Source organism: Choloepus didactylus, chromosome 1, assembly GCF_015220235.1.
Source record: "Choloepus didactylus isolate mChoDid1 chromosome 1, mChoDid1.pri, whole genome shotgun sequence".
NCBI classification, from domain to species: domain Eukaryota; kingdom Metazoa; phylum Chordata; class Mammalia; order Pilosa; family Megalonychidae; genus Choloepus; species Choloepus didactylus.
This window is the reverse complement of record NC_051307.1, coordinates 79,706,666-79,734,535: the sequence shown is the minus strand read 5'-3', so window position 1 is coordinate 79,734,535 and position 27,870 is coordinate 79,706,666. Positions and strand designations below refer to the sequence as shown.

The 27,870-nt window shown below is 38.3% G+C and overlaps 2 protein-coding genes across 5 annotated transcripts in view; one reads left to right on the top strand and one right to left on the bottom strand.

Annotated features, from left to right (window-relative positions):
* Positions 1-1,106: 1,106 nt before the first annotated feature.
* On the bottom strand, positions 1,107-21,550 carry QTRT2 (queuine tRNA-ribosyltransferase accessory subunit 2). Of its 3 annotated transcripts, none has more exons than XM_037835706.1 (9): positions 21,461-21,550; positions 18,270-18,490; positions 17,447-17,502; positions 15,602-15,678; positions 13,858-14,070; positions 9,778-9,977; positions 6,892-7,043; positions 4,755-4,872; positions 1,107-3,208 (listed from the first exon to the last, which is right to left on the bottom strand). In XM_037835706.1, the coding sequence occupies exons 2-9, from the start codon at positions 18,467-18,469 to the stop codon at positions 2,977-2,979; spliced, it is 1,248 nt and encodes a 415-aa protein (XP_037691634.1). In that variant the 5' UTR covers positions 18,470-18,490; positions 21,461-21,550; the 3' UTR covers positions 1,107-2,976. The 3 variants fall into 3 exon arrangements, with proteins under 3 accessions (XP_037691634.1, XP_037691648.1, XP_037691643.1); XM_037835720.1 differs by lacking the exon at positions 21,461-21,550 and adding an exon at positions 15,864-15,912 and having other exon boundaries at positions 18,270-18,290; XM_037835715.1 differs by lacking the exon at positions 13,858-14,070.
* A 224-nt stretch (positions 21,551-21,774) lies between these two features.
* The window catches only part of CCDC191 (coiled-coil domain containing 191), a 107,438-nt gene continuing 101,342 nt past the window's right edge, over positions 21,775-27,870 (top strand). The window contains exons 1-2 of one of the 2 annotated variants that reach the window (XM_037835639.1): positions 21,775-21,948; positions 24,047-24,085. In XM_037835639.1, coding sequence (XP_037691567.1) covers positions 21,859-21,948; positions 24,047-24,085 — 129 coding nt within the window. In that variant the 5' untranslated portion in view covers positions 21,775-21,858. Of the gene's footprint in view, positions 21,949-24,046; positions 24,086-27,870 lie in introns of those variants that run through there. The other variant, XM_037835650.1, reaches the window with a different exon arrangement.

The following is a 27,870-nucleotide window of genomic DNA, read 5'->3' as shown; positions in this document are numbered from 1 at the left end:
GAAAAATAGGGTGGGATGGGGGGGATGATTTGGGTGTCCTTTTTTACTTTTTTTTTTTATTCTTATTCTGATTCTTTCTGCTGTAAGAAAAATGTTCAAAAATAGATTGTGGTGATGAATGCATAACTATATGATGGTACTGTGAACAGTTTATTATACACCTGGATGACTGTATGGTATGTGAATATATCTCAATAAAACTGAATTTAATTAAAAAAAAAAAAAGAGCATACTTGAACTGATCACAGCCCCAACCTTTTCAACACCATCCAGGGCATGGTTGTAGTCCAAACTGGGGGTGTGGGGGGATATGTACATAAGGGAAGGGGGTTGGGGAACCTGGAATGCAAACCCACATTGAGCACCTATGTGTACCAACATGGTAGCTGCTACATGTGCCAGTACCAGCTATTCCCCGTTGGAAGAGCAGGGAGAGGCATGGACTGGGCTGGAGCGAGGCTCCTAAAGCACCCCATCACTCAGGGCCAAAAGGGACCGCTATTCAGTCCATGTTTCCCCTTAGCTTCTTCAACCCAAGCGTTTCTGATCCACAACTCTGTAAAAAGCTATTTAGTACAGGATTACTAATAAACAGCTGAGTTTTAGTTAGCCAGAGCTAAAATCTATGACTACCCCATCTTCTGAGACTATTCAAATTCTTGGGATGCCCTGAGGCAGGCTGCAATCTTCCTGAAACTCAGTTCTTAACATAGGGATAGTAATAGCTGCACCTCACAGAGACACTCTAAGGATCAATGAGATCCGTATGGGAAGCATTTACTAAGATGCTTGGCACATTAAATATCCTCCATAGACTGTGGTTGTTATTATTTTTATTATGTGCTACCATGGCCTTAAGGCCTCTAATTATATAATTTAAAGACACATGTTAAGGACTCTCCATAATGTGTATCACTGAAAAATATCTCCTTTTTGGATTCTGCATTTGGCATGAGCACTCTTAAACATGACTACAGATGTAATAAATGTAGAAAAAATATACATTTTTCCCAGTGAGAAAACTCTAGAACATTTTTAGTACCATGGAAATTCAGTATTTTGTTTAATAGTCTCACTACCATTTACAGAAAGCAATATGCAGTCAATTTTTTAAATTAAAAACATTCATCAGTGATTGCCTTTAATAGATTTACAACATTAAAGGAAAGAAACATTTTTTCAAATGTGCTAATAAGAAAAAGACCCAGGAAACTGAACAAAGTTGGGCAGAATTTCAGTGTTTTGGGCATAAATAAAACTTGTAAGTTTTATATAAAATCTGGGATATTTATTGATACTCCTCCAAATCCATGGGTTTGGCATCGAGCAGAAATACGAACATACAAACGTGCTCAATCCAATTACATTTCAAAACAATCAGATCCTTGAGAACAGAAACTCTCTCTTCCATATGTAATACCCCTAGCCATTCCTGGAGGAGAGGTTATAGGAATTTCCATGAATTCAAAACTTACAACTACCACAAATAAAAGGTAAACATATAGATGGGTTCCCAATACATAAAAACACAGTAACCACATAATAATTTAAAACGTCCAGTAATACCCAATAAAATAATGAACAAACTGCAAAATACAAAACAAGAATATAAAACAAATGTATTTCTCCTCCCTATAAAAAAACAAGTGTCTCTTTTTGGTTTTGTTGTTGTTTCTACAAAAACTGTGTGTGCATGTGCATATGTATGTATTCCTTACAGAAGACTTGAAAAATATAGAAAATCACAAAGAAAACAAAAATCCCTGTCACATATCATCAACAAAATGCCACTCCTATAGCAAGAGCAGGAAAACTCACAGACTCAGAGATGGCCTGGGAATGCCTTCCCAGCCTTAGGATCTGCTGATGCCAATTCACCAACCACTTCAAAATCCACAGGCCAAACATTTTAGTCTCTCACTATCTCTGCTGTTGCCTCACTCTTGGCTCTGTTGCATTTTTCACTAGGTCTACAGTGATCAATAAACAAGGAAGGCAAGTGAGGTTATGACTCTAATCTAAAACTTTTTGTTTCTTAAAATTCAGAGCTAGATGGAATCTTAGAAGTTCATTTAGCCCTATCCACTACTCCTATCCCCATTTATTCAGGAGAAAATAGGAATGGAGAGGGGAAGTGATTTGCTCGGGCTTCACAGCTGAGTAGGACTGATACCCGATCCTCTAATTGCCAGACCAGAGACCGGCGCAGTGAACACACTGAGACTAAATCTCCATAAGTGATGGGGCTACAGCTACTAGGTGGTTAGACTCTGAATGAGGCTGAAGGGCAGACCAAACTTTCAGTTCCTGATAAGTAACTACATCAACTCTAGGAAGACAAGTCACAAATAAACCACATGGCCAAATGAAGGAGTATGGCCTGGGCCAATGGATCACAGGAATAATGGGTAGGTTCCACAGTCTAGAGAGATGCGACCTATTAAGTCATGAGAACATTTCTGTTTGATTGCCCTGCCAGCTTGGAAAACAGAAGTGTTCAAAAGAGTCTCCTGAGAGTATAAGGGTCAATATAAAGAAAACTCTCAACTCAGCCAGATTCCTTCTCCACCTGCAGGCATGTGTCCACAGAGGTCGTGCTACTCACGACAGTCCTCTCTTTTCAACCCCCAATCCAATTCAGTAGGCCCTCAGATCTCATCGCCCCCACACTGAGGCTTTCCCCTTGCAGCGATAGCTTTGCCTTTAATAGCCTAGTGAATTCTATTGACTAAAAGAGTTAGCCTAGAAATGTTAAAGGTCATGGTTCAGTTCTCTCTGATTAATCCCCGTCATTTAAGTCTTCAGATGAAATCTCTTCAGCCTCACAAAGGCAGAGCTTGTATAGACATTCCTTATTTGGGCAGACCTTATTCCCAAATATAAATGATTAAAGCTAACACCAGTTCTTCTCTTCTTCCCACCTTATAACAGTATCACTGGCTCAGTGTTAAGAGTCAGACTTGAGTTTGTCAAGTTTCAAGATGTTTGCCTGCAGATGAGCTCTTTCAACTGTGCCAGTCGGTCACTTTTTAGCGCTTCCCGGATGGAGTGGAAAAATCCAAAGTAGTGTTCAAAGTTGTGCATCATAAGGAGGACCCCAGCCAGCAGCTCATTGGTCACCAGTAGGTGGTGGATGTATGCCCGAGTGTGATTTGTACAGCAGTAACAGGAACAGCCTCTCACCAGCGGGCCAAAGTCCTCCTGGTACCTGAGAAAGGAAGTCAAATGACATTCCAGAAAGTGAGGAATAAAAAAAGTCCACAACCTACATCATCTCTTTTGCTGGGGTGTAGTAACCAGTAACTAGTGTTTAACAACATTGCTGGCAGATGTTTAGCGCTGGGCATCTGCTTAAGGTGGCAACATGGTCAAAAGTTTAAAAAGAGAGCAAGTGAATCATGGAGACTCAGGAGTCTTTCTCTGATGGATGCAACCTTGCCACCAGAAATAGCATTAGAAGACATGCTACTGCTTGCTCCTTGCATAGCTTTTTGCACTTTGCAAAGCACTTTACATCCACTGTCTCATTTAATCTCCACAACAACCCTTGGACATAGGATTATTATCATTTTATAGATGAAGAAACAAGAGCTTTTAGAGGGGTTAAGTGGGAGGTACCTGGAGCTGAGCTGCCTGGGTTTGACTCCTGACTCCACAACTCACTTGGGCAAGTTATTTGACCTCCCTCTGTGCTTTAGTTTTCTCATCTGTGAATCAAGGACAATAATTGTGCCTTTTCTGTACCATTACTGTGAAGATTAAAAGAATTAATACAGTAAAGGGCTTGAACACTGCCAAGCACATGCTAAGCACTATATGTGTGTTACCTTTTATCAGATAGGTTAAGAGAGGTTAAGTGACTTGACCAATGTCACACAGTTAAGAGCAGGGCTAGGATTTGAACTCCATGCCTCCAAAACTTCAAGTATAGTGCTGATAGTAAGAAGAACATTACAATTTCCAATTGAATCTATAATGTAAAGGAAATTTTAGCAGTACCATTTCATACTGCCCTAACAATCAGAAATGAATCTCATCTATTTTCCATGAAGTTAAATGTGGCAGACATCACTGTTTCACAAACCTTGAATCAAGAAGCCCTTATAGAATAAAGACAGGAAGTAAGATTTTCACATCCTTCCATCAATTCTCAAATCTGTTCTATTACTAGACAGTCATCAATAAGTCAGGACCCCAAGAATGTTTCATCACACAAGAGAAAAAACACCCCAGTACTAAAGTAAATGTACCAAATTCGCAAGAAAACCATTAACTGGTCCACTGGTAATGATCATTTTTGATCAAATACAAAGTTAGAAGGTATCTTAGTTCATTTCTTATATAGGCAAATATTTTCTATATAAGATTTACAACCTATATATAATCAAGAAGACTAAAGTCTCTTAAAAGTTAAAACTTTGTGTCTGTGTTTTATCTTGAAATCCTTATTTTGCTCTTTCATAATTTAAAGTAACTGGAAGAAGTAAAAGACATCAAATAGAATGGATTTGGTCTAATCTCTCGGATAGCATTTCTAAAAGATGGTAATCTAGCCTTAGTTTTCTAACATGACAAAGTACACAAATTCATCTTCAGAAAAAGTTTTTCTGGAACTGAATTTGCAAAGGTCCAAAAAATATCCAACTATAAATATTTTACAAAGTCATAAACTGAAAAGGGAACAGTTATATAAACTTTTAAGTACAGACTGAAATTAAAGTCAGAAATCAGAATCCAAACTTAAAATTCCTTACTTTTCTTCCTTCAGATTAATTTCAAACAATGTCATTTCTTCAGTGCATCCAGTTGTTTTAACTTTCTTTGTTTGAGTCAGATATCTTATTTCTTCTTGTGTCCCATTTTGTTGTAGCACTGAAGGACAAATCATAAAAAGTCTTGAATAAAGATAAGATAAGGAATGCCCACTGGAAGAATTTTATTTTAGTTATTATTTCATGCCCTTTGACCTGCAATTCCATTCCTGGGAATTTATCCTAAGGAAATCCCACAAGAGAGAAATAATATGAATCAAGATGGTCAGTGACCTATTATCTATATCAAAACTACTTAGAGTTCCAAAAATGTACAAATATAAAACAGTTGTGAGTGTATATGTGTATATATGTGTGAATGAGAAAGAGAATAAATATGTGCCTTGGGGTTACTCTCATTTCTCATCATAATGCATTTGCAAATAAATTTGGCTTTATAACTGCTGATATTCCAAACAGATTAATGAACATTGTTTCAATTTATATATTCTGTATGGAGACTGGCTTTCCAGGGAACCCAGACTATGCTGAATTAAATGTGGAAATGAATTGCTCTCTTGAGCTCTGCTTTGAAAAGGAACATTCCCAGAACTGTAAAAGAAACACCAACTGCTATTCAAAGAGCCACCTGACTTGAGCAGGGGCAGACAAATAAGATGTATTTTCAGGAATAAGTGAAAGGAAGAAGGTAAAAGGTAGAAGAGATGTGACCTGAGCATTGAACCCAGCACTGTTATAATTTTGCTCCCATTAACCAGAAAGCGGACACTGGAAACCATAATAAAGAGTTTAATGCTAACATTTTGGAAAACCCTGACATTTTGGAAAACTCCTGTTACTTGTGGGAATTGCTGTCCATATTGGGCAACTTATTCTTTCGGAATTTGCATTTTTATTATTAGTAAAGGACTTTAATTTATTACACATACACACATGCACACACAAAGATGATTAATAATAACACTTTTCTAAAAATGTTCAAAATATTCCAGTTTTCCTGACCATGAAAGAGTAGGCTTTCTCTGGTCACAAAGAAACTTGTCTGTTCCAGAGAAACCCCGGATCAGCTTCTTTACAGTTTTGCAAATTCATGGTGCTGAATGACTAACACTTAATAATTTAGTTTGTAAATGAAGTCATGGAAATTTATAAAGTGTTTATGGTACACCCATCCACATACAATATATTCTGGTCTGTCTAAACAACTGTTAAATTGGCCTCCTGTATATAAGAATTTGGTCAACCTGGTTTATTTTGTTTCCAGAAATATTCTGACCTAGATTAATAAGTAAGTTGCTTTACAAAGATGTTAACACCTACTGAATGAAATTTTAATAACTCATGAGAAATCAAAGGAACCTTTAAAGAAGTTCCTGACCCCAATCAAATTTAAGTTTAGTGGTAGTTGAGGAAGAGTTCACAGTTGATCCGGAAGAAGAAAAGGGAAGCACAACTCTGAAGGTCAGAGGGAAATGCAATATTCTCCTGAAAAACTGAGTAGATACGTCAAGGGACCCCAGCCAGAAAAATCTGTATCCTGGTTCCTTGTCTACTGCCGGCTAAAAAGAATCTGAAACTGATTTTCTTGTCTCTTGAATGACTAAACAATAAAAGAAAATGCAAATGCTTCAAAGAGGAAAAGAGCTTCACATCTCTGTGTGTAAAAAACAAAACAAAACAAAAAACAAAAAGTAACACTAGGATCAGAGGGTGGTGAGACTCCCTAAATTTTCATAGCATGGGATTTGCAAAAAGCAGACAAGAACTCTTTTGTGGAAAAATGAATTAACTTTTACCAAGCAGTTTAAGGGTTTTCTTTTCTTAGATTTTCATCACTATTTACCTAGAACATTCTTTTTTGCAGGTTAATGGAAGAGGTTTCATTGCTCTTGGTTCTGCTCACTACAAATCACTTCCTAATACTGATGAACTACACATATAATATTAAGTACCTGGTTTTGAGTGCCAACATGCCAGGGCACACAGATAATAAAGATGTAGTTTCATAAAAGACTGGCTTTGTGGCATGTATATATGTCTGTCTTGTGATTCAAGCCAAAAATTAATAGGGAATAGAAGAAACCTAAAGATAATACAAGGATTAACTTCAAAGACCTACATGTCTCTTCAGGATTCGGCTGGTAATCAAAGCTGAAAGTCAGGGCACATCCCCGATCTGTCACTTGATAAGGAAAGAAACTCTCGAATAAGTCCACTCCTCTTTCAATACACTCGAGCACCTCATCTGGCCGGCTAACACCACAGATAAGCCTGTGAAAATAACATAATAAGAGTGACATGAGGACAATGCCAGGAATGAAATCAGTGTCTTTCCAATGAACAGAGCAGTAAAAAAAATAATAATGAAAAACAGCAATCATGGTTAGTGGGGCATGTGGTGGATAGCAAGGTGTAGTGGAGAGAACATAGGGCTTCAGAGGCAGAGAAAACTGGGCTTGAACCCTAGCCCTGCCATTTGTTTACTTGCTGTGTTATTTTGGGAAGGTTTCTTCAACTCTCTGAGTTTCAGTTTTCTCATTTTAAAAACGAGAGCAATGAAACATGCCCCAGAGAATTGTTGGATACTTGAAAAAGTACACAGCATAGTTTCTGGCCCCAAAGAGAAGTTCAAAAAAGGCTAGTTTCCTGCCCACTCTCACCCCTTCTGAACAACCTCCCTAGTCTTAGGCTGAACTTTCTAGCCCACCTCTACATTCTATAGATTGTTTGCACAGTACAAAATTGAGTGCTTTATTTTTCCAGGAAACATTTTCTATGTTCTAACTGTATTTCATCTTGGTAATTCTTTTTTATAACTGGCTCAAGAAAGACATCTTTACCTCCTATATTCTTTGTAGGTTCACTTACAAAGCAACTCTTGCTTTCAGAATTTCAACTCTGGCCTCAGTGTCTAAGAATCTTGTTGGTTTTCTTTATGTTTCCTTATATTTTCTCTGTTAATAAGAAGTCTGCACTGTGGGATGAGATGGTGTTTTCAGATGTAATGGATAAGGTGTTCTGAAAGTGTTAATAATACTCAACCAGGTTTTACCACTAAAAGAGGATGGGGAGATAGTTAGATCAGGGCTGGCTGTGTTACTTTTTATGTTTGTTTTTCTACCCATAGCCTCTTTATGAACTGGCAGAGAAAAGCTTACAGACTCCCTGTTCCGTAAAAGAAGTTTAGGAAAAGGCTATGTAATATTAAACAACCAGAACCTTTAAATATATGCTATTTTTCCTGACTGCAGTTTCTTGTAATGTAATGTTTAGAACTCCTCTCCAACTGAAGCTGGCATTTCTACACACTTATATAAAGACAAACAATCCCAGCTCTCAAATCCAGTAACAGACATCTGTGAGCACTTAAGTCCAAAAACAATGAGAAATTCTAGTGCTGAACTATTATCATCACAAGAACGAAATAAGCACAGGAGAGAAAGCAAGAAACACATGAGAACTAGGCTAAAATTTGGGGAGCAGGACCAGCTGGGGTAATGGAAATGTTCTGTCTTGATCAGGGTGGTGCCTATACAAGTGTATACACATGTAGAAATTCATTGAGCTGTACATAATAAGATCTCTTCATTTTAAGTCATAACTGAATTAAAATTAAAAAAAAGAGGCAAAATTACATATACTATATGCTATCCAAGACTCCTTTAAAGGAGTCTAAAGTAGCACCCCATAAAAAAACCTCTTAATATATCCGTAGGAAAAAAGCACAGATATTCACACTAAGCAGGATAAAAGACTATAAATAAATAGCCTTTTAAAGAAAGAAAAAAAACAGTGACTCCAGTCACACTCAGAAACTTGGAATTTATAGCTTTGAACCTTGCAGATCAGCTCTTCTCACCAGTATATGGTGAATCCCATGATTTACGAAACATAAGAACCAACCACAGTGTTGCCAGTCCCCTCAATTAAAAAAAAAAAAAAAAAAAAGACCATTTGCTACATGCCTCAAATCTAAAAATTTCTGAGAAGTTCTTGTTAGTAAAGCCCATCTTCATTCTACCAGGCATTCTAGATCTGCCCTCAATTTTCCATGATATAAGCCAGAGTCCCAAATGACTTTATACTTGATCCAGTCACCACATTATAATAAATAAAGAACAATATTTGTATTTGGCACAAGAATGACAGGATACAGTAAAACACTTGCCCTCATTTATATTCTGAAATCAAGGGAGGACAACCTGGACAGACACTCGTCATAGTGTGCCTCAGCAGACTCAGCCTAGAAAGGACAAAATCAAAACATCAAAAGATACACCCATGTATAGACTCTTGTGCCGGTTTGGATGCCTTATGTCCCCAAAATGCCATGTTCTTTGATGCAATCTTGTGGGGGCAGACGTATTACTTTTGATTACATTGGAATCCTTTGATTGTTTCCATGGAGATGTGACTCAATCAACTGTGAGTGAAATGTTTGATTGGATAATTTCCAAGGAGATATGGACCACACCCATTCAGGGTGGGTCTTTATTTAATCACTGGAGTCCTATAAAAGAGCTGACAAACAGAAGGATCTCAGAGCAGCCAAGAGAGACATTTTGGAGACAGCTGCTGAAAACAGACTTTTGCTGAAACTTTGGAGATGCTAGCCCAGAGTTTGCTCTAGAGAAGCTAAGAGAGGACAAATGCCCCAAGAATAACATTTTAAAGAATGCACAGGAGCTGAGAGAGGAGCTAGAACATAACCTGGGACCAGAAGATGACAGCCATGTGCCTTTCAGCTAACAGACATTTTCCAGATGCTATTGTCCTTCCTTCGGTGAAGGAATACTCATGTTGAGGCCTTAATTTGGACATTCTCAGGGCCTTCAGACTGTAAATTTGTAACCAAATAAACCCCCTTTATAAAAGCCAATCCATTTCTGGTATTTTGCATAATAGCGGCATTAGCAAACCAGAACAACTCTGCACAATACAAAATCAGCCAGCACCCCTTCCCTGCATCCCACATGCCTGGCCTGTATCCTAACTTAACACTGACCTTGGCTTGTCCTCTGGCAGCTCCGCAGTGACTGATGAAAGCAAGTGCAGTCTAGTCTCCAGGGTGGTGGGATTCCCTTGAAAGCCATCCAGAAGGAAGCCACCTACGGGGCGCTTGGCTGTCTCCCGTGCTGACCGTAGCCTCTCCTCCATCACGTCTCCACCTTCAATCACTCCAATGATCACACTTTTCTGAAGGACCTAATGTAAGAGAGGATTGAAATTTTTAACCATTTCCAATAGCAAAAACCTTTCTTAAGTGAACCTAATGTGGAAGCCCAGTGAATAGAACAGATCTCAGTGTGGCTGCGGTAGTTGAAGCATGCAAGGAGGTGGTGCTTTCCACTTGTGACCTCTCACCCTGAGGATCTTTAGGGCTCCAGGAATATAAATTGAATGCCATCTGAAAAGGCAAGGGAAGACTGATGAAAAACAGAGGCAATCAACATATGTAGTCATATTCTACCTTAGATTAAATTAAATTCACACTGAGTAAGTACAAGAGGAAAAGGACAAAAGCAACAGTTTTAATTTATTTAAATGATTAATTGGGCCTGCTTTAGGTTACCTCCAAGTCTCTTAGTTAGACATAATCTGAAGGACTGAGAAACTGTTTGGCTGGGACAATGGCTATCCATTTGGCAAAAAATAAAATATAGGCCTCTATTGTACATCACCCTCAAAAATAATTTCAAGATGGACCTAAGCTCTGAACACATAAATTTAGTTATATAAAGATTAGAAGAATATATTGAATCTTTTTATAATCTGGGGGTAAGGAAGGCTTTCCTAAGTAAGCTAAGGCCTACAGAGAAAGGCTGACATATTTGAGTACAAAAACATTAAAACTTCTCTAGTGAAATATATAATCAACAAAGGCAAAGGACAACTTACTCCTTGGAGGAACAGAACAATAGCTATACCCTAGACAGAGCTCCAACAAATCCTCTAAGGAAAAGATATAACCCAATAGAACTCTAGACAAATATACGAACATGAAATTCAGGAAAATAAACATGAATGTGCTATACACACATGGAAAGCTGCTAACCCTCACTAGTAGGGAAATGTGAATTGGAAACAGAGATGCCAATTTTTGCCCATCACATTGGCCACTGTTAATTTGTATTTCCTTGCAAACCTTAAATTTTGCAGTGACACACACATAATTAACACATATATATGCATGCCTGTATATGGTTTTACATACATGAATATGATCATATATTCAAGCAATTTGTTTGTTTTTTTACTTAAGAATATCTTGAAACTCCCTGTCAATGCGCACATCACTGTATCTACCATTTTTTTTAAAAACAGCTACCTATGAAGCCGTACTATGAAAATAACAAAATTTATTTAAATCATTACTCTACTCATGGATATTTATGTTGTTTCCAGTTTTTCACTATTTTAAACATCTTTGTAAATATACCTTGGTGCATATGAATGAGTACATTTGTAAGAGAGATTCTCAGAAGTGGAATTTTAGGTTCTAAAGATAAAAGCATTGACATTTTGATAAGTTTTGTCTACTTACCAACCCAGATACTGAACTAATTTTTTTTTCTGAACTAATTTTTATTCTCTCTAGTTATCAGAGGATGTAAGTGCTGTTTTCCTAACATGTTCACCTTCACTGTACTGTTATCTGTCTCCCCTCTAATTATTTCATGTATATTACCTTTATCAGCCAAATTATATTTGCATTGCTAAACTCAAAACAACATTATTTCTTAAATCCAATGTGCTTTGCCATAAGTGGAACCTGATTATTGCTCAGGGTTATTCCACCTAAATGATCTCAAACACTGAAATACCCTCTGATCACCATCTCCTCCTTGGCTCTCTCTTAGTGAGTGCAATCTTCTACTCCATGAACTCTGTCTTCAGGATCCTTTACTTACTACTCCAGCTTCTTCATCTCCTCCCCCCCATCATAACCACTTACTATCAGCTATCATTTATTGTGAGTTTACTATGGGCTAGCATTCTGCTCAATCTGATGACAACAGAAAACGTATGACACAGAAATTGAGCTTAAGGATGTCACAGTGTAATAAAGGCAAACATATAAAGAAGTCATTTTAATACAACATGATCAGGGCTATAATACAACTACATACAAATTAAAATGTGGACAAAGGGTGAACAGAACTATTCTTCCTGGAAAAGACTCAGGGACAGTTTCATAGTAGAATAAAATAAGTTGGATCTGGAAGCAAGAGAAGGAATATGGCTGGAGAAAAGAAGAAAACAGTTCAGAAGGAAGTCTGTGTCCAAGGACAGTGGAATAAAATAGGATAATGTCTTAGGCAACTGAAAGTAACTCAGAAGGGCTGGCATGGAGGACACAGGAGAGAGCAGCGCACAATGTGCTAGAGGAATCAGGAGAAGCCAGGTCAGAGCAGGCCATCCACACCACGTAAAAGATGAAGTGGAGAGTCATTCATTTCTTTTGAGGAAGTAGGTAAGCAGCTCTAATTGTGTCTTACAAAGATCTCTCTGATAGCAGAGTTAAAGATGGACTGGATAGAAATGAGGAGGGAGGAAGAGAGAACAATCAAAAGGTAAATATCTACATATGAAGAGATGAGGTTATGTCTTATTTTAAGGTGGTGATAAGAAGGGTGGGGAGGAGGGGGCAATTCTAGAGTTATTTAGGAAGGTAGAATCAAGGAAGGGGGAATAATTGGATATTAAATGTGAAAGACTCAAATTTCTGGGCTGATAGACCTGGTGGATGCCATGAACTGAAATGAAGTATTGAGGAAGAGGAAAAGTAGGAATGGGTTTGAGGCGATAAGATAATGAGTTCAGTTACCTCTGCGTTTGAGGTGCATGAGGGATATCCCAATGATATGACCTAGGGATATGCCAGTAGTTATGTAATTTTGAAGCTAAGGAGAGTTGTCTTGAATATAGATACAATTTTAGATTCATTTAGCAATTAAAACTAAAGAGAGGTTAAAAAATGGACCAAGGACTTGAATAGAAATTGCTCCCAAGACACATAAATGGCCAATAAGCATGTGAAAGGATATTTCACATCATTAGTCACTAGAGAAATGCAAATCTAAACCACAATGAGGTACCACTTTCCACCCACTAGGATGGCTCTAATTAAAAAAAAAAAAAAAAAGAAAGAAAGAAAATAACAAGTTGGAGAGGATGTAAAGATATTGGAACCCTCATACATTACTGGCAGGAATGTAAAATGGTTCAGCCACTGAGGGAAACAATGTGGCAACTCCTCAATAAGTTAAACATATAATCATCATATGACCCAACAAATGCACTCTTAGGTAAACACTCAAAAGAATTGAGAACTGGTATTCAAATACATGTGCACGCATGTTCACAGCAGCACAATTCACGGTAGCCAAAAGGAGGCAACAGCCTAAATGTCCGTCAACAGATGAACAGATAAAGAAAGTGTGGCATATATAGATAATGGAATATTATTCAGCCATAGAAAGAAATGAAGTACTGATACATGCTATGGCATGCATGTACCTCAAAAACATTTTGCTGAGGGAAAGAAGCCAGACAGAAAAGGTCACATATTCTATGATTCCACTCACATGAAATACTCAGAACAGATAAATCCATGGAGACAGAATGCAGATACGTGGTTTGTCAGGGAATGGGGAAAGAGGGAAACAGGAAGTAACTGCTTAATGGGTATGGGGTTTCCTTTTGAGATGATGAAAATGTTTTGGAAACAAAGAGAAGTGATATTGCAGAACACTGTGAATGCACTAAATGCCACCAAATTGTTCCCTTTAAAATGACAAATTTTACATTATGTGAATTTCATCTCAATAAAAAAACAAAACAAAACAAACAAACAAAAAATGAAGGGAAGTCTGCCCAGTGAGAACATATGGAATATGATGGAAGACAGCCGAGGACAGAATCCTAAAGAACAGGGGAAATAAAAATAGGAGACAGTAAAAAAGACTAAGAAGTCAGGAGCAGGGAAGTAGGAGAAGGAACAGAAAAATGTGTTGTCACAGAATGTAGGGAGGTGAGTCTGAGAGAGAAAGGAGTAGTCAGTCAGTCAGTGGTGTGGCCTCACCTCTGATTCTTCCCGTAGTCGCAGACAATTATCTAGGAACAGAAGAGATCGGTCAACAGACTTTCTGGCTCTTTTTATAGAAGTTGCTTCCATGCAAGATGCCTCTCCATCTGAGAGGCACTGGAACCAGTCTGGCTGAAGGGCCTGCTGAATTGCCATGAACTTGGAAGCAGTCATTTCCACTCGGCCTCCGACACCCCACACAGACACAGACTGCCACGGAGCAAGACAATGAGGAATCAGCAACAGTTAAATGCACATAAAAAGAAAAAAATAAAAACAATAAAGCAATCTGAATTTATTTCTTCTTTACAACTGGGGAGATTATGGTAATTCAATATCCTAGATGTTATGGTTAAAGAGGTTTCCTACACTATGTTCCAAATTCTCTAGGGACCACATAGCCCATAAAGAATCCTTTAGGAGCCACTCAAGCTAACTTCCCAGCTAGTCCCCAAGAATTCTGTTACATCTTTCTAGCCCAGTTTTCTACTCTCCCCTGCCTTCACCCCACCCTGCTGTTCCTGAATAAACCATGGCCTTGGATTCTTCTCTGACTTGGATCACACTGTTCCTTTTGACTGAAATGCCCCTCCCCAAATTCTTTGTCTGATAAAATATCAAGCATCCTTCAAGACATACAGTTCAAATATCACCCACTCTGAAGAATTCCCCAAACCTTCTTGAGCATCATTGCTCACTCTCTCCTTTAAGCTTTTACAGTAATTTGTACTTATTTCTTTTATAGAGAATATAGCACTTATCACACCATTATATACTTTTCTGCCTAGAATATCCTAATTCATGTTTGTGTCCCAAAAGCAAAGTCTACAACCTCATGCAATATTAATGTTTAATAAGTGTTCATTAGATTGAGTTAGAGACAGAATTATGTACAAAGATATAAACCCCATAATATATGAGAGCTGCTATTATGTTACTTCTTTATACAATGTTCCTTCTTTGGTAACTGCTTGCCCTAGAGCTCAACCAGGATAGAGACGAAGAGGCCACATACAGTCTTTTTATTCTGTCCTAAGGCACGAGAACACTGTGTAAATGAATCCTCTCCCTCAACAGGAGTAGACAAAGTATTTTTGAAATTCAAATTGCAAAATAAAAAGAATTAAGTTAAAACAGAAGAATAACTTAGGTAAGATTAATATGAATTGTTGACATCAATAGTGAGAGTGCAGTATATACTGGAAAGCCTTGCCGGAACACTGTCTTCAGGGACTATGCCAAGGGGCCATCTTCTAATGAAGTCCTTTGGATACTATTCTTCACTAGTTAAGATTTCTGGCTATGGGCCTATGTTTTTCAAAGTCTTTTCAAAAAGACAGCAGTATTATACTGAGGTTCTACTATACATAGTTATACATGTGATAACACTAATCAGCAACTTTCCCTACTCCTCCCAAGGCCGTTAAAACTGCAAATAAAGCATACCACCAAAGACTATCATTCTTCCCCATCATGGCAATATATTTTGGCATGTATTTGACTCTCCTCCACCCCCAATTTTTTTTTTCCACAATAAAAAAGCTGAGCATACATTACTCGCCTTAACCCCATTTTTGGGAACCTTATTCTAACTCATATAAACCTCTCTATCCCAGTATATTCATAAAATGGGTCAGAAATGGGCCAGCATCCCAGCAACGGGATCCTCACATCTGAGGGATACAACAGGTTGACTTCCTGGGACAAAGCTGCAGCCTTCCAGGCCCTTCTGAGAACACACCTTGTTTGTTACATAACCAGCTGGGCAAGGGTTGACTGGATCGTGCAGGGAGCAGTACAAGAGTGATTCTGGCATGCCTGTTCAAACATAAAAAAGAACCCTTGAAAGCACTTATGTCAACAATTATAGACTTGTAGCAGAAAATATCTGCATAATGAGTACAGCTGGATAAAGCAACTCTAAACAGAGTAAACTGCTGGTACCTAACTTAGAATTATAGACAGCCTATCAACATGAATGAAAAGATTACTTTGAAACCTACCAATCTAAAAGAAGACGAAATGCAAAGGTTTATGTCCAAAGAAAATGAGCTGCAACAAAGAAAAGATAGATCTTAAAGCATGAGATACAATGGAAGTGTTTAATAACACATTAATCCCACTTGATTTTCTTCGGAGAAGATTTTAACATCAAGTATGTTCATTCTAGGTAACTTCCAAGGGGAATTTGCTACTGATAACATGAAATGATATGGTCAAAAGATAATCTCATCAATAATAGAGCCATCTTACATCATTGTCACCTAGAAGCCCATTATAGGGAAGCTCTATGATACTGCAAATGGATCTCATTCTCATTTGAGTTTCATTGACTCAAAATGACAGTTTTTTCAGTTCTTCTGTCAAAAAGACACTCACTTAGGAAAAAAAAATCCAAAAAAAGTTTGGTAAACCAGATGTGATTAAATTTCATATGCTATACCACATCTTAAAAAGAAATAAGACTATTTAAAAAATTATTAATTGGATTATCTCACTGAAAAGAGACCAAATAAGGCAAGTTAAAAAAACTGCAATTCTCCACTTTTTTCCACAATTGCAATTATAACAATTATCTCCAGAAAGCTTATATTAACTACTTTCACTTAATTACATGTTTGCATACTTCAGTCAGTTATTAAAATTGGCTTCAGCTCAAAGAAGCTTTTCTTATAAACAGATCCATACATCTGCATATAAAATCTAATTTCTGTTACTGTATCAGAATATAGGTGTATAGAAACTATTCATTGTCTCTCTGCCTTGTGTTTTTTTAAATTCAATTTTATTGAGATATATTCACATACCATGCAGTCATACAAAGCATACAATCAGTTGTTCACAGTAGCATTATACAGTTGTGCGTTCATCACCAAAATTAATTTTTGAACATTTTCATTACCACACACACAAAAGTAGTAAGAATAAAAATTAAAGTGAAAAAGAACAATTAAAGTAAAAAAGAGCACTGGGTGCCTTTTTTTTTTTTTTTGCCCCCGTTTTTCTACTCATCCAGCCATACGCTGGACAAAGGGGAGTGTGATCCACATGTCTGCCTTGTGTTTTATGTTCAAGCATGATAAGACTGCTTTTGATCTCCATGCAGTATTCACCTCTGGGTCTTTGCTCTCTGCCTAGAAAGCCTCTACTGCTTTTGCTCCCACCTTTTGACCTGGCTAATTCCTACTCTTCCTTGACCCAAATAAGACACCCCCTCACCTTCTCTCTCAAGAATCCTTTCTTTAATCTCACCCCTCTGCTTTCCTACTATATTTACTCCAGAGCAAGTTATGAGCTCCTTCCTATCGGTGCTCATGATACAAGTACATACCCCTAATCCTGCAAATGCAGTAAATGGCACTCTGCTAGAATTACCTGTTTGTTTATCTTTATCCCAGGTAGGCTGTGATTTCCATGAGGGCAACAATTCATCTTTGAACCCCTAATGCCTGGCTCGTAGATGCTCAGCTTATTAAATTACTGAATAAATATATATATATATATAAATGAAAGGTCAAAGAGTCAACTGCACTTCCAAACTGCAAATTCATACAGCACAAGGCACATACAAAAACTTCGTTTTTACCTATAAACTTTCCCACTCCTTCCTTATATTCTGCCAAGACTTCATGATGTTCTGCCCTGAAAGCAAAACAGAAAAGTATGTAACATAATAATAAATCATTCTGTAGGCAGCCTATACAACAACTGAAGCCCTCACCCAAATAAGCTACATAATGGTAAATGCAGTCTTGAACAACAGAGGGTACTATTATTCAGGAGTCCCAGCTAGCTAGGCTAGGTTCATAAGCCAAAGTAAAAGTCTTCAATTTGCAAATGGTTCTTGTGAGATGAGAAACTTGCAAAGATTGAGTGCTTCAGAATACCTGAATTTTCTTCCTCTTGTCCCTTTAAAATCACTGTTATTCACATAATACTGCAGAGTCATTTGACCATATAGCAGGTTCTTCAATTAAATATAAAAAGTCAGTAGGTACATTACACAAAATGATGTAATTCCATTAGCTCTATTTCCATAAAGTAGTGCTAGCAAGTACATGTGCAGGAGAAAGAAAAAACTTTGAGGCTGGTCCAAGAAAACAGCCCAAAGACTCCTAATTTAGCTCTCATGATATATTTCTTGTCCTGTGACCCCCCAGGAGCAGTGGCAATAAGCACAGTATGGGCCTCAAGTTTGGAAAAAAAACAAAGGAGCTTTAATCTGTAGGTCTGTCCTGTGGCTTCCAGATTACAATGATGTATAATTAGATCTCTCTCTTCTGAGTTCATTCTGCAAAGCTACAAATTTTACATCTATGAGCAAAAGAAGTCTTCCTCTTTGCTGCACCTTATTAAGGAAACTAAGCTGCTGCCAGAGTCGACCTTGAACCATCAGGTCTAACACTTACAGTGATGACAGTGTGAGCTGAGCCATTGCTGGAACTCTGTGGATATTATGAAGAGTATGATCAGTCAGGTGTGGGGCGGAGCCAGTCTTGGTGTAAAGAAGGCAGCCTGGAATGTCCATGGTGCGGTCCCCAGTTTTACCCAGGTTTGTTATTTTTCCTAGGCGACAGCCATTAGCTACCTTAGTAAGACTCAGCTTCATCCCAAGCGATTCCTCTAAGTCCTGATAAGAAAAGTCTTAAATTTAGGAGCTCCATAATAGTTAAAAGCCAAGCATTTTGCAAAGAAAGCCACCTACAAAAAAAAAGAATGGTAGCACATTTACTCCTACCTTCAGTCCACCAATTTTATAGGTATCAGAAATGGGGAAATGGGAAGAGTCACAGACAGAATAAGATACTTTCCCCAAAGTCACAGAGCAATATCATTATATCAACCAAATTTATATTCATTGATGAATGTTTGTTTGAGCTAATGAAAACCAAACAGAAGGACAGAAAGTACAAAGACTACTCACGGAAAGAGCACCACAAAGCCACTGACCCTCATGTTCATTCTCAATCTTGAAAATGTATATACAGAAAAGTCACAATGCTTAGGCTATACTGATTTGATCCATGTTTTTTGTCCCTAATTTGAAAGAATACTTAACAATATCATAACTTTTCCTAATATGTTGTTAAGTGAAGAATACAAACTCAAAACAGCATTCCAGTGTTTATTAAAATATATGGGAGAATATATATAAAAAGATAGAGATTATCTCTGAGTGGTGGGATAATGAGAGATTTTTATTTTCCAATTTGTTCTTACATTGTGTTCAAACAGATGTGAGAAAGTGTGTGGAGCATATGTGTAATCCACAAGCAATTGACCACGGCTTTTATAATTGGGAAAAAAATATTTGTTTAAAGAAAAAATAAAGATACACTTTCCAACTTCCATAGATACAACAGGAAAAAAATCAGAAAACGTTATCAACTACTTTGTTGGGTGTTGCTAAATAATTACTATTCAGTGAAACAAATCCTGGGCTCTACCTTTTACAATACACTACAGAACCTGATAAACATCCATGGCAGATTCTTTGAAAAATGTCACTAGGTATTCCAACATTTTACAAATAATTCATTGCATCATACCCTCTGGAATTCTTGTCAATTGGACAGACCCGGTTTTATTAATAGGTAAATCATTCCTTCTCAAGGAAGAAGGAATAAAAAAATGTTTCTTAGATGGATTCTCCACACACTGTCATGGAATGATGTTCCCAAAATATGTTAAGTGAAAAGATCAATCTTAGATGATCACATTTTTTGTGAAAGAAAACTGTGTACATACATAAATACACACCCATGTCTCCTTCCCAGCCCACAATCTACAATGCTTGTATATGCGTAGAAAAAAGTCTGAAGAACTTCTAAACAATATGGTGCACTGAGCTGACTCAGAAAAACATATGGAATGATAGAACTTCAAATTCTAAAAAACAGAAAAGATGGGAAGGAGCCTATTTGGAGATAAAACATTTTAAAATCCTTATATTATTTGAGAGGAGAGAGATATTGAATAACATTGAACTTTAAGTATGTGTGTTGAAAATTTAAAAGTAACCATTAAAAGATTAGTGACAGAATGCTTACTTTCCAAATCCACTGGGAAGGTAGGAAAAGATAAAGAAAATGTGAATAATCCAATAGAAGACAAGAAAGAGGAAAGGAGACCTAAAAAAGCACATGAAAAATAAGAGAATACCAAGTAGAATGGTAGAAATAAGTGCCAACATGTCAGTAATCACAATAAAAGTTAACAAATTAAATTTACCCATTGAAAAACATAACATTAATAGTAGCAACTAACATATATTGGGCACTTACTATGTGCCATATGTTTTTTACATATTAACTTGGTTAATCTTCAAATCAACCACACAAGGTAGATATTATTTGTGTTTTGGAAATGAGGAAACTGATGCTAATAAGAGTCACCAGCTGGTAAGCTGCAGAGCCAGGATTAAATCATAGAAATCTAGCTTTAGAAGCTGTACTCAACAGGTTGGTGGCCTATTAGAAGGTCCATCTTGTCCATAAGCATATACAGTATTTACATATTAATGGCTAATATTAAGACAATTTTATAGCAATATTTTCCCTTTTGCTATAGTGTTCTTATTGTTGTTGTTTTCCCTTCTCTTCCTCCTCTGCTGCAATCCATCCTTCCAGCCTCCACAATCTTTTTTCATGCTCATACAAACATTTTAAACATACTCGTATTTGGGAGGGGAGGTTTTTGAACATGGTTTGCTTTTACAAACATGGAAACATAATAGACTACGTGCACTTTACTGCAATTTGCTTTTCTCCTAGTAATACACAGTGGATATCTTTCCCGAAGAAGAGACATAGAGCTTAACTTACCCTTTTAAAATAACTACCTCATGATACTGCATAGCATGATGTAACAATTTATTCAATTGGAAAGCAGGTCCTAGGGATATGCAACAGTCTACGGGCACGACTTCCTTGATTTCATTTTCACCAGTCTCAAAATTACTATAGTTTACACTTCCTGGGCAGAGCGCTTTACATTTATTGGTTTTGAATCGTTACAACATCCCAATTATTTCGGATATTATCACCTTCATTTTGCCGATATGTAAACCAAGGGTTCGAGAGTGATCAAACAAGTTTCCTAAGGTCATACTGCCAGAAAGTAGCTGGGTCCAAAATTCCTGGCTAGAGCTCCTGCTCTAAATCATGGGCAGGCCTTATAAGCCCATGTATCCCAGAATGGACTGTCCCCAGGAATGTCTCCATCCAAAAGGATGGATTTATTTTCGTTTCAGCGCCATCAGCAGGGTCCAAGACAATGTGAGGTGCCTGGGGCACGGATTCGAGAGCGCCCTATCCTCCCAAGTCTTCTGAGCAGTCCAGCAAAAACTTCCGATTGTAAGACCCTTAAGCAGAGGCCGGTAGAAAGAAAGCCATTTTCTCTGAGATGCGGGAAAGCTCACACGAGTTGGGAGAATCCGTACTTGAGAGATCAAGATCCACCAGGAGAACCCAGAAAAAGGAAGGAAAGGTATGGCGGGGTTATAGTTACATTTACCGCAACAAACCAGGAAGCGTCTGGGCGCGACGCGACTCCTTCATCCCTAGCAGTCCCCACACCAGCAGGGAAAGGGGGCACTTACCTGCAAACCTCCCAATTTTTTTGGCCTTCAGATCCCTAAAACTCCTCGTAGTTCGCTACCACGTGGCCGGCTTGCAGAATTCTGTCGGCCCCTAAGCCACCGCCTCCGATATAGAGCCAATCAGGAAGTAGTGCATCATCACACTGCGCCAGTAAAAGGCAAAGATAATATCAAAGCGAGCGCCGGAGGCTGGAGGCCGACGAACCGCTGTCGTTGCCATGGGTAACTGAGCTAACGCGTCCACCTGCGCAAAGCCTCCTGGGGGCGGTGGTTCGGAGGCCCAGGACACCTGCCTTCCTTGCGGTCGGAGGAACTACAACTCCCAGGGTGACCCGAAGGCTGCCTGGGCAAAGAAGGGTTTGGTGCCGCTTTAGCCAACGTCGGCCTAAACTTGGGAAATGATGCTGGCTCCCCAGAAGAAGGCCGCTTTAAGGAAGAGGACGGGGCTGAGTCGCTGGGAAGAGTTCACAAGGAAGCCGAATCCCAAGGTGATCCCAAACGGGAGCTCTGGGGGGCGGGAATCCGCCCGAGTCGCTGCCCGACCCCGTAATCGGCAGCGGCGCTGTCTGTGCGTCCTCTTGCTTCCCCAGGGACATTCTTTTCTGGGCCGCCTCTTCAACGCCCCAAATTGGCATGGCCCGGAGTGAAACGGTCCTAGGAGCTTTGGAGTATGGGCACCTTAAGACTTTGGTGGGCAGTATAGTGGAAGAACTGATTTCATCTAACTCTTTTCTCCAAAACAGAAGTCTGGTAGTGTCCATCACGGTTGAAGGACATTCGTTCACGATCTCCTCCCCAACACACACACACAATTTTAGGAAAGTCCCCGTACATTTCTTTTCTTTTCTTTTTTAATGTTTTGCAAGTCAGGGAAAACTGATCTTTGTTTGGTCGTGGTGTTGTGTTCACATTAAATCCTCTACCTCGTGTCCCTTCCCCTTCCAGTTTTGCTTAAAGCATCTAAAATGAACTCAGGAATGCAAGTTGATATTGAATATATCAACCCTTGATTCACACAGGAATTTCTAAATTCAGGCCACCTTCAGGAACATAGATCCTCTTCATATCTGTTACCTCTTTTGATGCATTAGCATCAGAAGACAAGAAAAACTGATAACCTCGTGTTAAATTTGAAATAGGTAGGTCAGTGACATGTGCAGAGTCACAGTCACACGGTGTATGCTTTCCACAGACGACCTTTTTAACAGCCACAAAAATAAATGCTTTAAATGTAAATGAGAGTACCAAAATGGAGAGGCTTCTCAGCTTTCAGCTTCAGAGCAATTTCACCAGCTGTTTTCACCCTTTCTTAAAAAAACATTTGGTAGACATGTGGCCTTCCAGAGGGCACCAAGCAGTTGTTTTTGCTGTTTATGCTAAACATACCAACTAAATAATGCACTGGGCATTTTACATTTGATGAATAGTTTGTCCCAGATACTGGAGGCTGCAGACTGGAGCATTAGACTTGGAAACTGAGTCTCCTCCAGTTGCTGTATACAAATTGCATAATGGATTGGATTCTAAATAGGTTTTGAGTACAGACTTGAGGATGAGAGGCAAAAATTTGGGGCAATTTCTTAAGACTGCAAAATGACTTTTTTGCTGCTAGTACTTATTGTTGCTGCCTAGAGTTTAAAAAGGTACAACAACAACAAAAAGAAACCCTAAGAGCTCTTTGAAGTTCAGTTTTATTTTAATAAGATCAGCTCTTTGTTGCAGTGAAAAAATTATTCAGCATTACAGCTGCATTAATTAGTATTTGTAAGGTGCTTTGAAGGTGAAGGATTATATAAGTGAAAGAGAGTATTATACCTTTCCCACCTCCAAGTGTCAGTATGCTAGTTTAGATATTTCCATATTTATTTAAAAGCTCACCTGAATTATTAGCAAAGCAAATAACTCTATTTGTTAAGTAACTTTTAGAAATCTGCATGCTGCTGGGAGTTAGAGAGTGAAGAAAGGAGGCGTCCTAGTGGTCTGGTTTCTACTTTTAGATTATTTGCCTGACCTGAGTGGAAATTTGCTTGATTTCTACCTCATTTTCTCCTTTGCTAAAAAGTGAAGAAGGGCTGATTATCTCTCATTCCTCCCCCACCCCATAGTTCTTATTGGAATGAACAATATCCCTGATCTAGGTAAGATAGGAAAGCCTCTTGCTACAGGCTACTCCTATAAAGAGGGGGCTGAGGAGAGGGGCATGTTGTATCAGAAGATTTGCTCTATGACCCTTGGATAATCTGGCTAATTAATCAGTGTTTCAGTTTTTATGAGGAGTGTTATACCTAGTGTTTCTCTATCTTGGTTTGTAACTCTTGAGGAGCATTAAAAAAATACTGATGCCTGGGCCCCACCCTAGACCAATTAAATCAGAATCTCTGGAGGTGGGGCCCAACCAAGAGGTAAAAACAGACAGACAGTGTCCCAGAGAAAACTTCTGTTGCTAATCAGGGTTGAGCTTTCTAATGAAATGCTCTGGAGAAAAAATAAAAGGTACTTTTATGTTTTAGTAAGACATATAGATTAAAATGACAAGGTTGATGAAGATAAAGCTGGGTATTAATATTCTGCATGTATTATCTGCAGCCTGCTTTTGACCCTGACAATGTGGAACACTGGATTAAGGTAAGGACATTTTAAAATTAAAATAGAAAAAGAATTGAGAATGAGACATAATGAGATAGAAAAAGAATACTAATAGGTCTCCATTTTGCACATATTTTGCCATTTTGTGTGAATCCATGTGACTAGATATATGCTACATTAGTTTCTTTTTAGTATTTTTTTTTTCATTTTTCTGTTGCTTCTCTTGAAAGTGTTTAAGTATGAATGACAAGAAAAGAGGTCTAGACATGCTCTTTCAAATGCCATGAGGAGTACATGAAGAAGGATTAAAAGAAAAAGGGAAGAGAAGCCTTAGGAGAGGATGTGGTAGCCTCTTTGAGATATTGGTAAGATTGTACTGTGGTTACATTGACCTTGGGGACCAATGGATAGAAGCTATGTGTACATCACAAGTAAGAATTTTCTAATGACTAGAGCTATCCAAAAATGGAATGGTCATTCTCATAAAGAGATGGGTTTTCTATGACTGGAGGTATTCAAGTGGAGTTGAAGTGACCACTTAATATTAGGGCTAATGAAGAATGCTTGAGCACTTGAGTGAGGGTGAGAGAGGGCTAGATGACCTCTGCAATCTCTTCCAGGCCTGAAATGTATATTCTTGAGCCCATGTATCATTTAAGATGAAATTACCGTTAAATCACTTCAGGTACATGACTCTGAATGTCAATTGGGTAACTTGCCATATTCAATTCATTTGTGTGCCACATGTTTGAAAATCATGCAGCATTTTCCTAGGGAAATAATCTTCCCAATGATAGTATCTTGAAGAGTTATTACTTATCTAAATTGACAAGCATCGTGGGATCCAAGCCAGATGGAACCTAGGCTACATGTAATAATTGTGAACCATTTATTCATTCAGCCAGTATTTATTAAGTGCCTACTAAGTATCAGCCCACTAGGTTGGGCATTGGAAATAAACTTGTGCAGAGGCAGGTACAGTCCCTGCCCTCCCAGAGTTTATAGTCCAGTGTGAAATAAACAACTACTTAGAGCTGATGGGGCAATCAAGAGGTGTAATGGAAGCACACGGTAAGGGGCACTAAGTTAGCTGGGGCCAGGGAGAGCTTCCTGGCTACTGGAAAAGTCCTGACATAGAAAACAACTAAAATGGATCCACCATCATTAGAGGCCAGCCTCTGGGAAGATCACTCCTCAATTTCAAAGCCTAGTGTACATGTACATCTAGCTACATCTCGTTACCATTTCTTCAGAGGGGAAGATTTATTAAAGTGGGAAGGTAAAATTTTGCTCTGGCTTGCCTTAACACCATTTTCCTCTTTCAAGCACTTGTCAGCCAGCTTGCCTCAGTGAGATTTTTATTGTTCCTTGTATCATTTCTCTAAAATGTCTGCAGTGGCTCCTTCTCCATTTTGTCCTCAATTCTCCCATCTTGAAAAAAAATCAGTAAGTCCTCATTTAACCCCCAAGTCCATTTTGATTGCCATGTGATTTGTTTCTTTTCTTATCCAACCTTTTTGTTTGTATAGCCTGGACTCCTTGATTGATTGATTGATTGATCAATTTTTTTTTCTGCCACCATTATTTTCCTGCAGTTTCTATTTTTTACCACGCCATAGAAACTTGTCGTAAACAACTTCTTGGCCAAATACAGCAGTCTCTTTTTAGTTCTCCAACTTTTTAAGGTTAAGTTCGATACAGTTATCTTTTTATTGTAGAAAGTTTCTCCTCCATAATCTTTTCTCTAACATTGTTTTCTCTTGCTTCTCCTACTGCCTCTCTGTTTACTTCCCTGTCTTCTGATTTTAATTCCTAATATATTACAACTCTGGATGTACACTAAATATAACTTCTGGACCTCAGATTTCCAAATCCACTTGAGTTGACCCTGTCTCAAAATCAGCTGAGACCTTGTGATGTGGAAGGGAGTGGCAATATATAGAAAGGGCTTAGAAAGCAGGATGAAGTTGAGAAAGGCCTTTCTTCAGAACAGAAGATGGATTGCTCAGCAGCAATGAGGACCTGGTTGAAGTGGCAATCATAAATTTTTTTATGGTACCAAAAATTGATAGATCAGAATGATGTAGCATTAGAGATTTTCACTGGAAAGGCAAGGGGACCAGAATTTTGAGGATGATTTAATAAAGTAGTTGAAGATGCAGGCTGGACAGGAAAGGACTGATAAGTTGGAAAAGAGGGAGGTGAACAGTGACTAGAAGACTTTGAGGTGCAACATCCATGTAGCAGGAGAAGGAGGAGTGAAAGAGGGAGATAGATAGGAGGTTGATGTTGGAGAGGAGGTTATCAGTGTTGGGTTTGGGCAGCAGAAAATTCAGTATGACATGGTTCAGGGTGATCCTGTGAGTGGCTGCCAAAATGCAATGGGGGTGGGTGGCTGATGGAACACAAAAAATCAAGCAGACCTTGAGGCTGATGTGTTGGTGAGTCATCCTCATGGATGTTGAAGTCACTCTGAATCAGGCAGAAGCTGGAGTAGAACTGTGAGCCCTGGGACAGGTCACCCCAAATGCAACAGCATACCATGATTTACCCTTCATCCTCATCCTGATTTAATAAACTTACTCATCTTCTTACTCCAGTACATTATGCTTCTTGATTGAGCTTTGAAAAAACATTTTCATCACGTCAGTTCTCTCCTCCTGTACTATCAGTGATTCTCTGTGACATTAGATGAAACTCCCTAAGTTTCACATTGTCATTTAAGGCCCTCTGTCAACCTACCTCTACTATCAACCTACCTGTACTGCTGCCATGTGTGATTCCTATTAGGCCACTCACCTTCCCCTTCATCAAAAAAGTCTTCCCTTTGCTTTCACTCATGCTGATCCCCAAGTTGGGAGTGGTCTTCCTCTCCTGGAGGCCAAACTAGATCCTTCTCTCAAAGCTCAGCTTGAGATGCCATTCTCAGTGAACAACTTTTCTCACCCACCTTAACCTAATCTTATCCTCTAACACTTTTTCCTCTTGGAATTATTTTGGCAGTCATACATGTAAACCTTTATTCCTATACAGGGTAATTAAGAAAGAATTGGACACTTTGAAAAATATGTTACTCACAAAACTATTGGAGGATGCATGTGGGGTGTGTCTGTACTTCCTGGCCTTGAGGAAATGAAGCAGTGCATTGTGGCTGCTGTTTCTGCCATTCATGGTGGTAGGCTACAAAGGGTCTGGAGTAGGCATGGGATTAATCTGTGCCTTGGACAATGGAGCACGTATTGAGCACTTATAAGATTGTAGGAATAATTGTGATAGTTCCTTTATCAATTATATGCTTATATATAACCTAGTTACTGAGTAATAAGCTTTTGAAGATGTTCAATTCTTTTTAAATCACACTTTATTATCTTAGAATCATTCTTTAGTTGTTTATTGCACGCATGATACATGGAACCAAAAAACTCAACAATTGAAGTCCTTGAAAACTGAAGCTTTTACTGGGAAAAGGGCTAGCCTTTGAATCAGGGTTTGCTGAAAGAAAAAGTTACTGAAATATAATTTGATTGACTTTTCCTGTCTCTTACCTGCTTATTTTGGAAAAAAAATAGTATGGATATGATTTTAAAACAAAGAAATACAAAAAAATTATTTCTAATCTTCGCATTATCTAGTTTTTTTTTTTTTCCATATTCTTGGTTTTCAGTGATACCCCTAACACTACTTCTGTTAGATACAAGAAAACATTTCTCTTTACTCCTTTATTTGACAGTTCCAGACTCTACTCTTACTTTAGTACCATGATCAGTCTTTCTCTAAACTCTCAAACTCTCTACCTCCTGTTTTGAAGAAGCTGTACAAATTCC

Excerpts from the sequence above, each read along its gene's own strand:
- QTRT2 (XM_037835706.1), bottom strand. The coding sequence starts at position 18,469 with ATGAAGCTGAGTCTTACTAAGGTAGCTAATGGCTGTCGCCTAGGAAAA. Across the intron at positions 4,873-6,891 it reads GCCGAATCCTGAAGAGACAT|TGCTACAACAAAATGGGACA; the intron begins GTAGGTCTTTGA and ends TTTGTCCTTCAG. Across the intron at positions 3,209-4,754 it reads ATTAATCTGAAGGAAGAAAA|GTACCAGGAGGACTTTGGCC; the intron begins GTAAGGAATTTT and ends TTCCTTTCTCAG.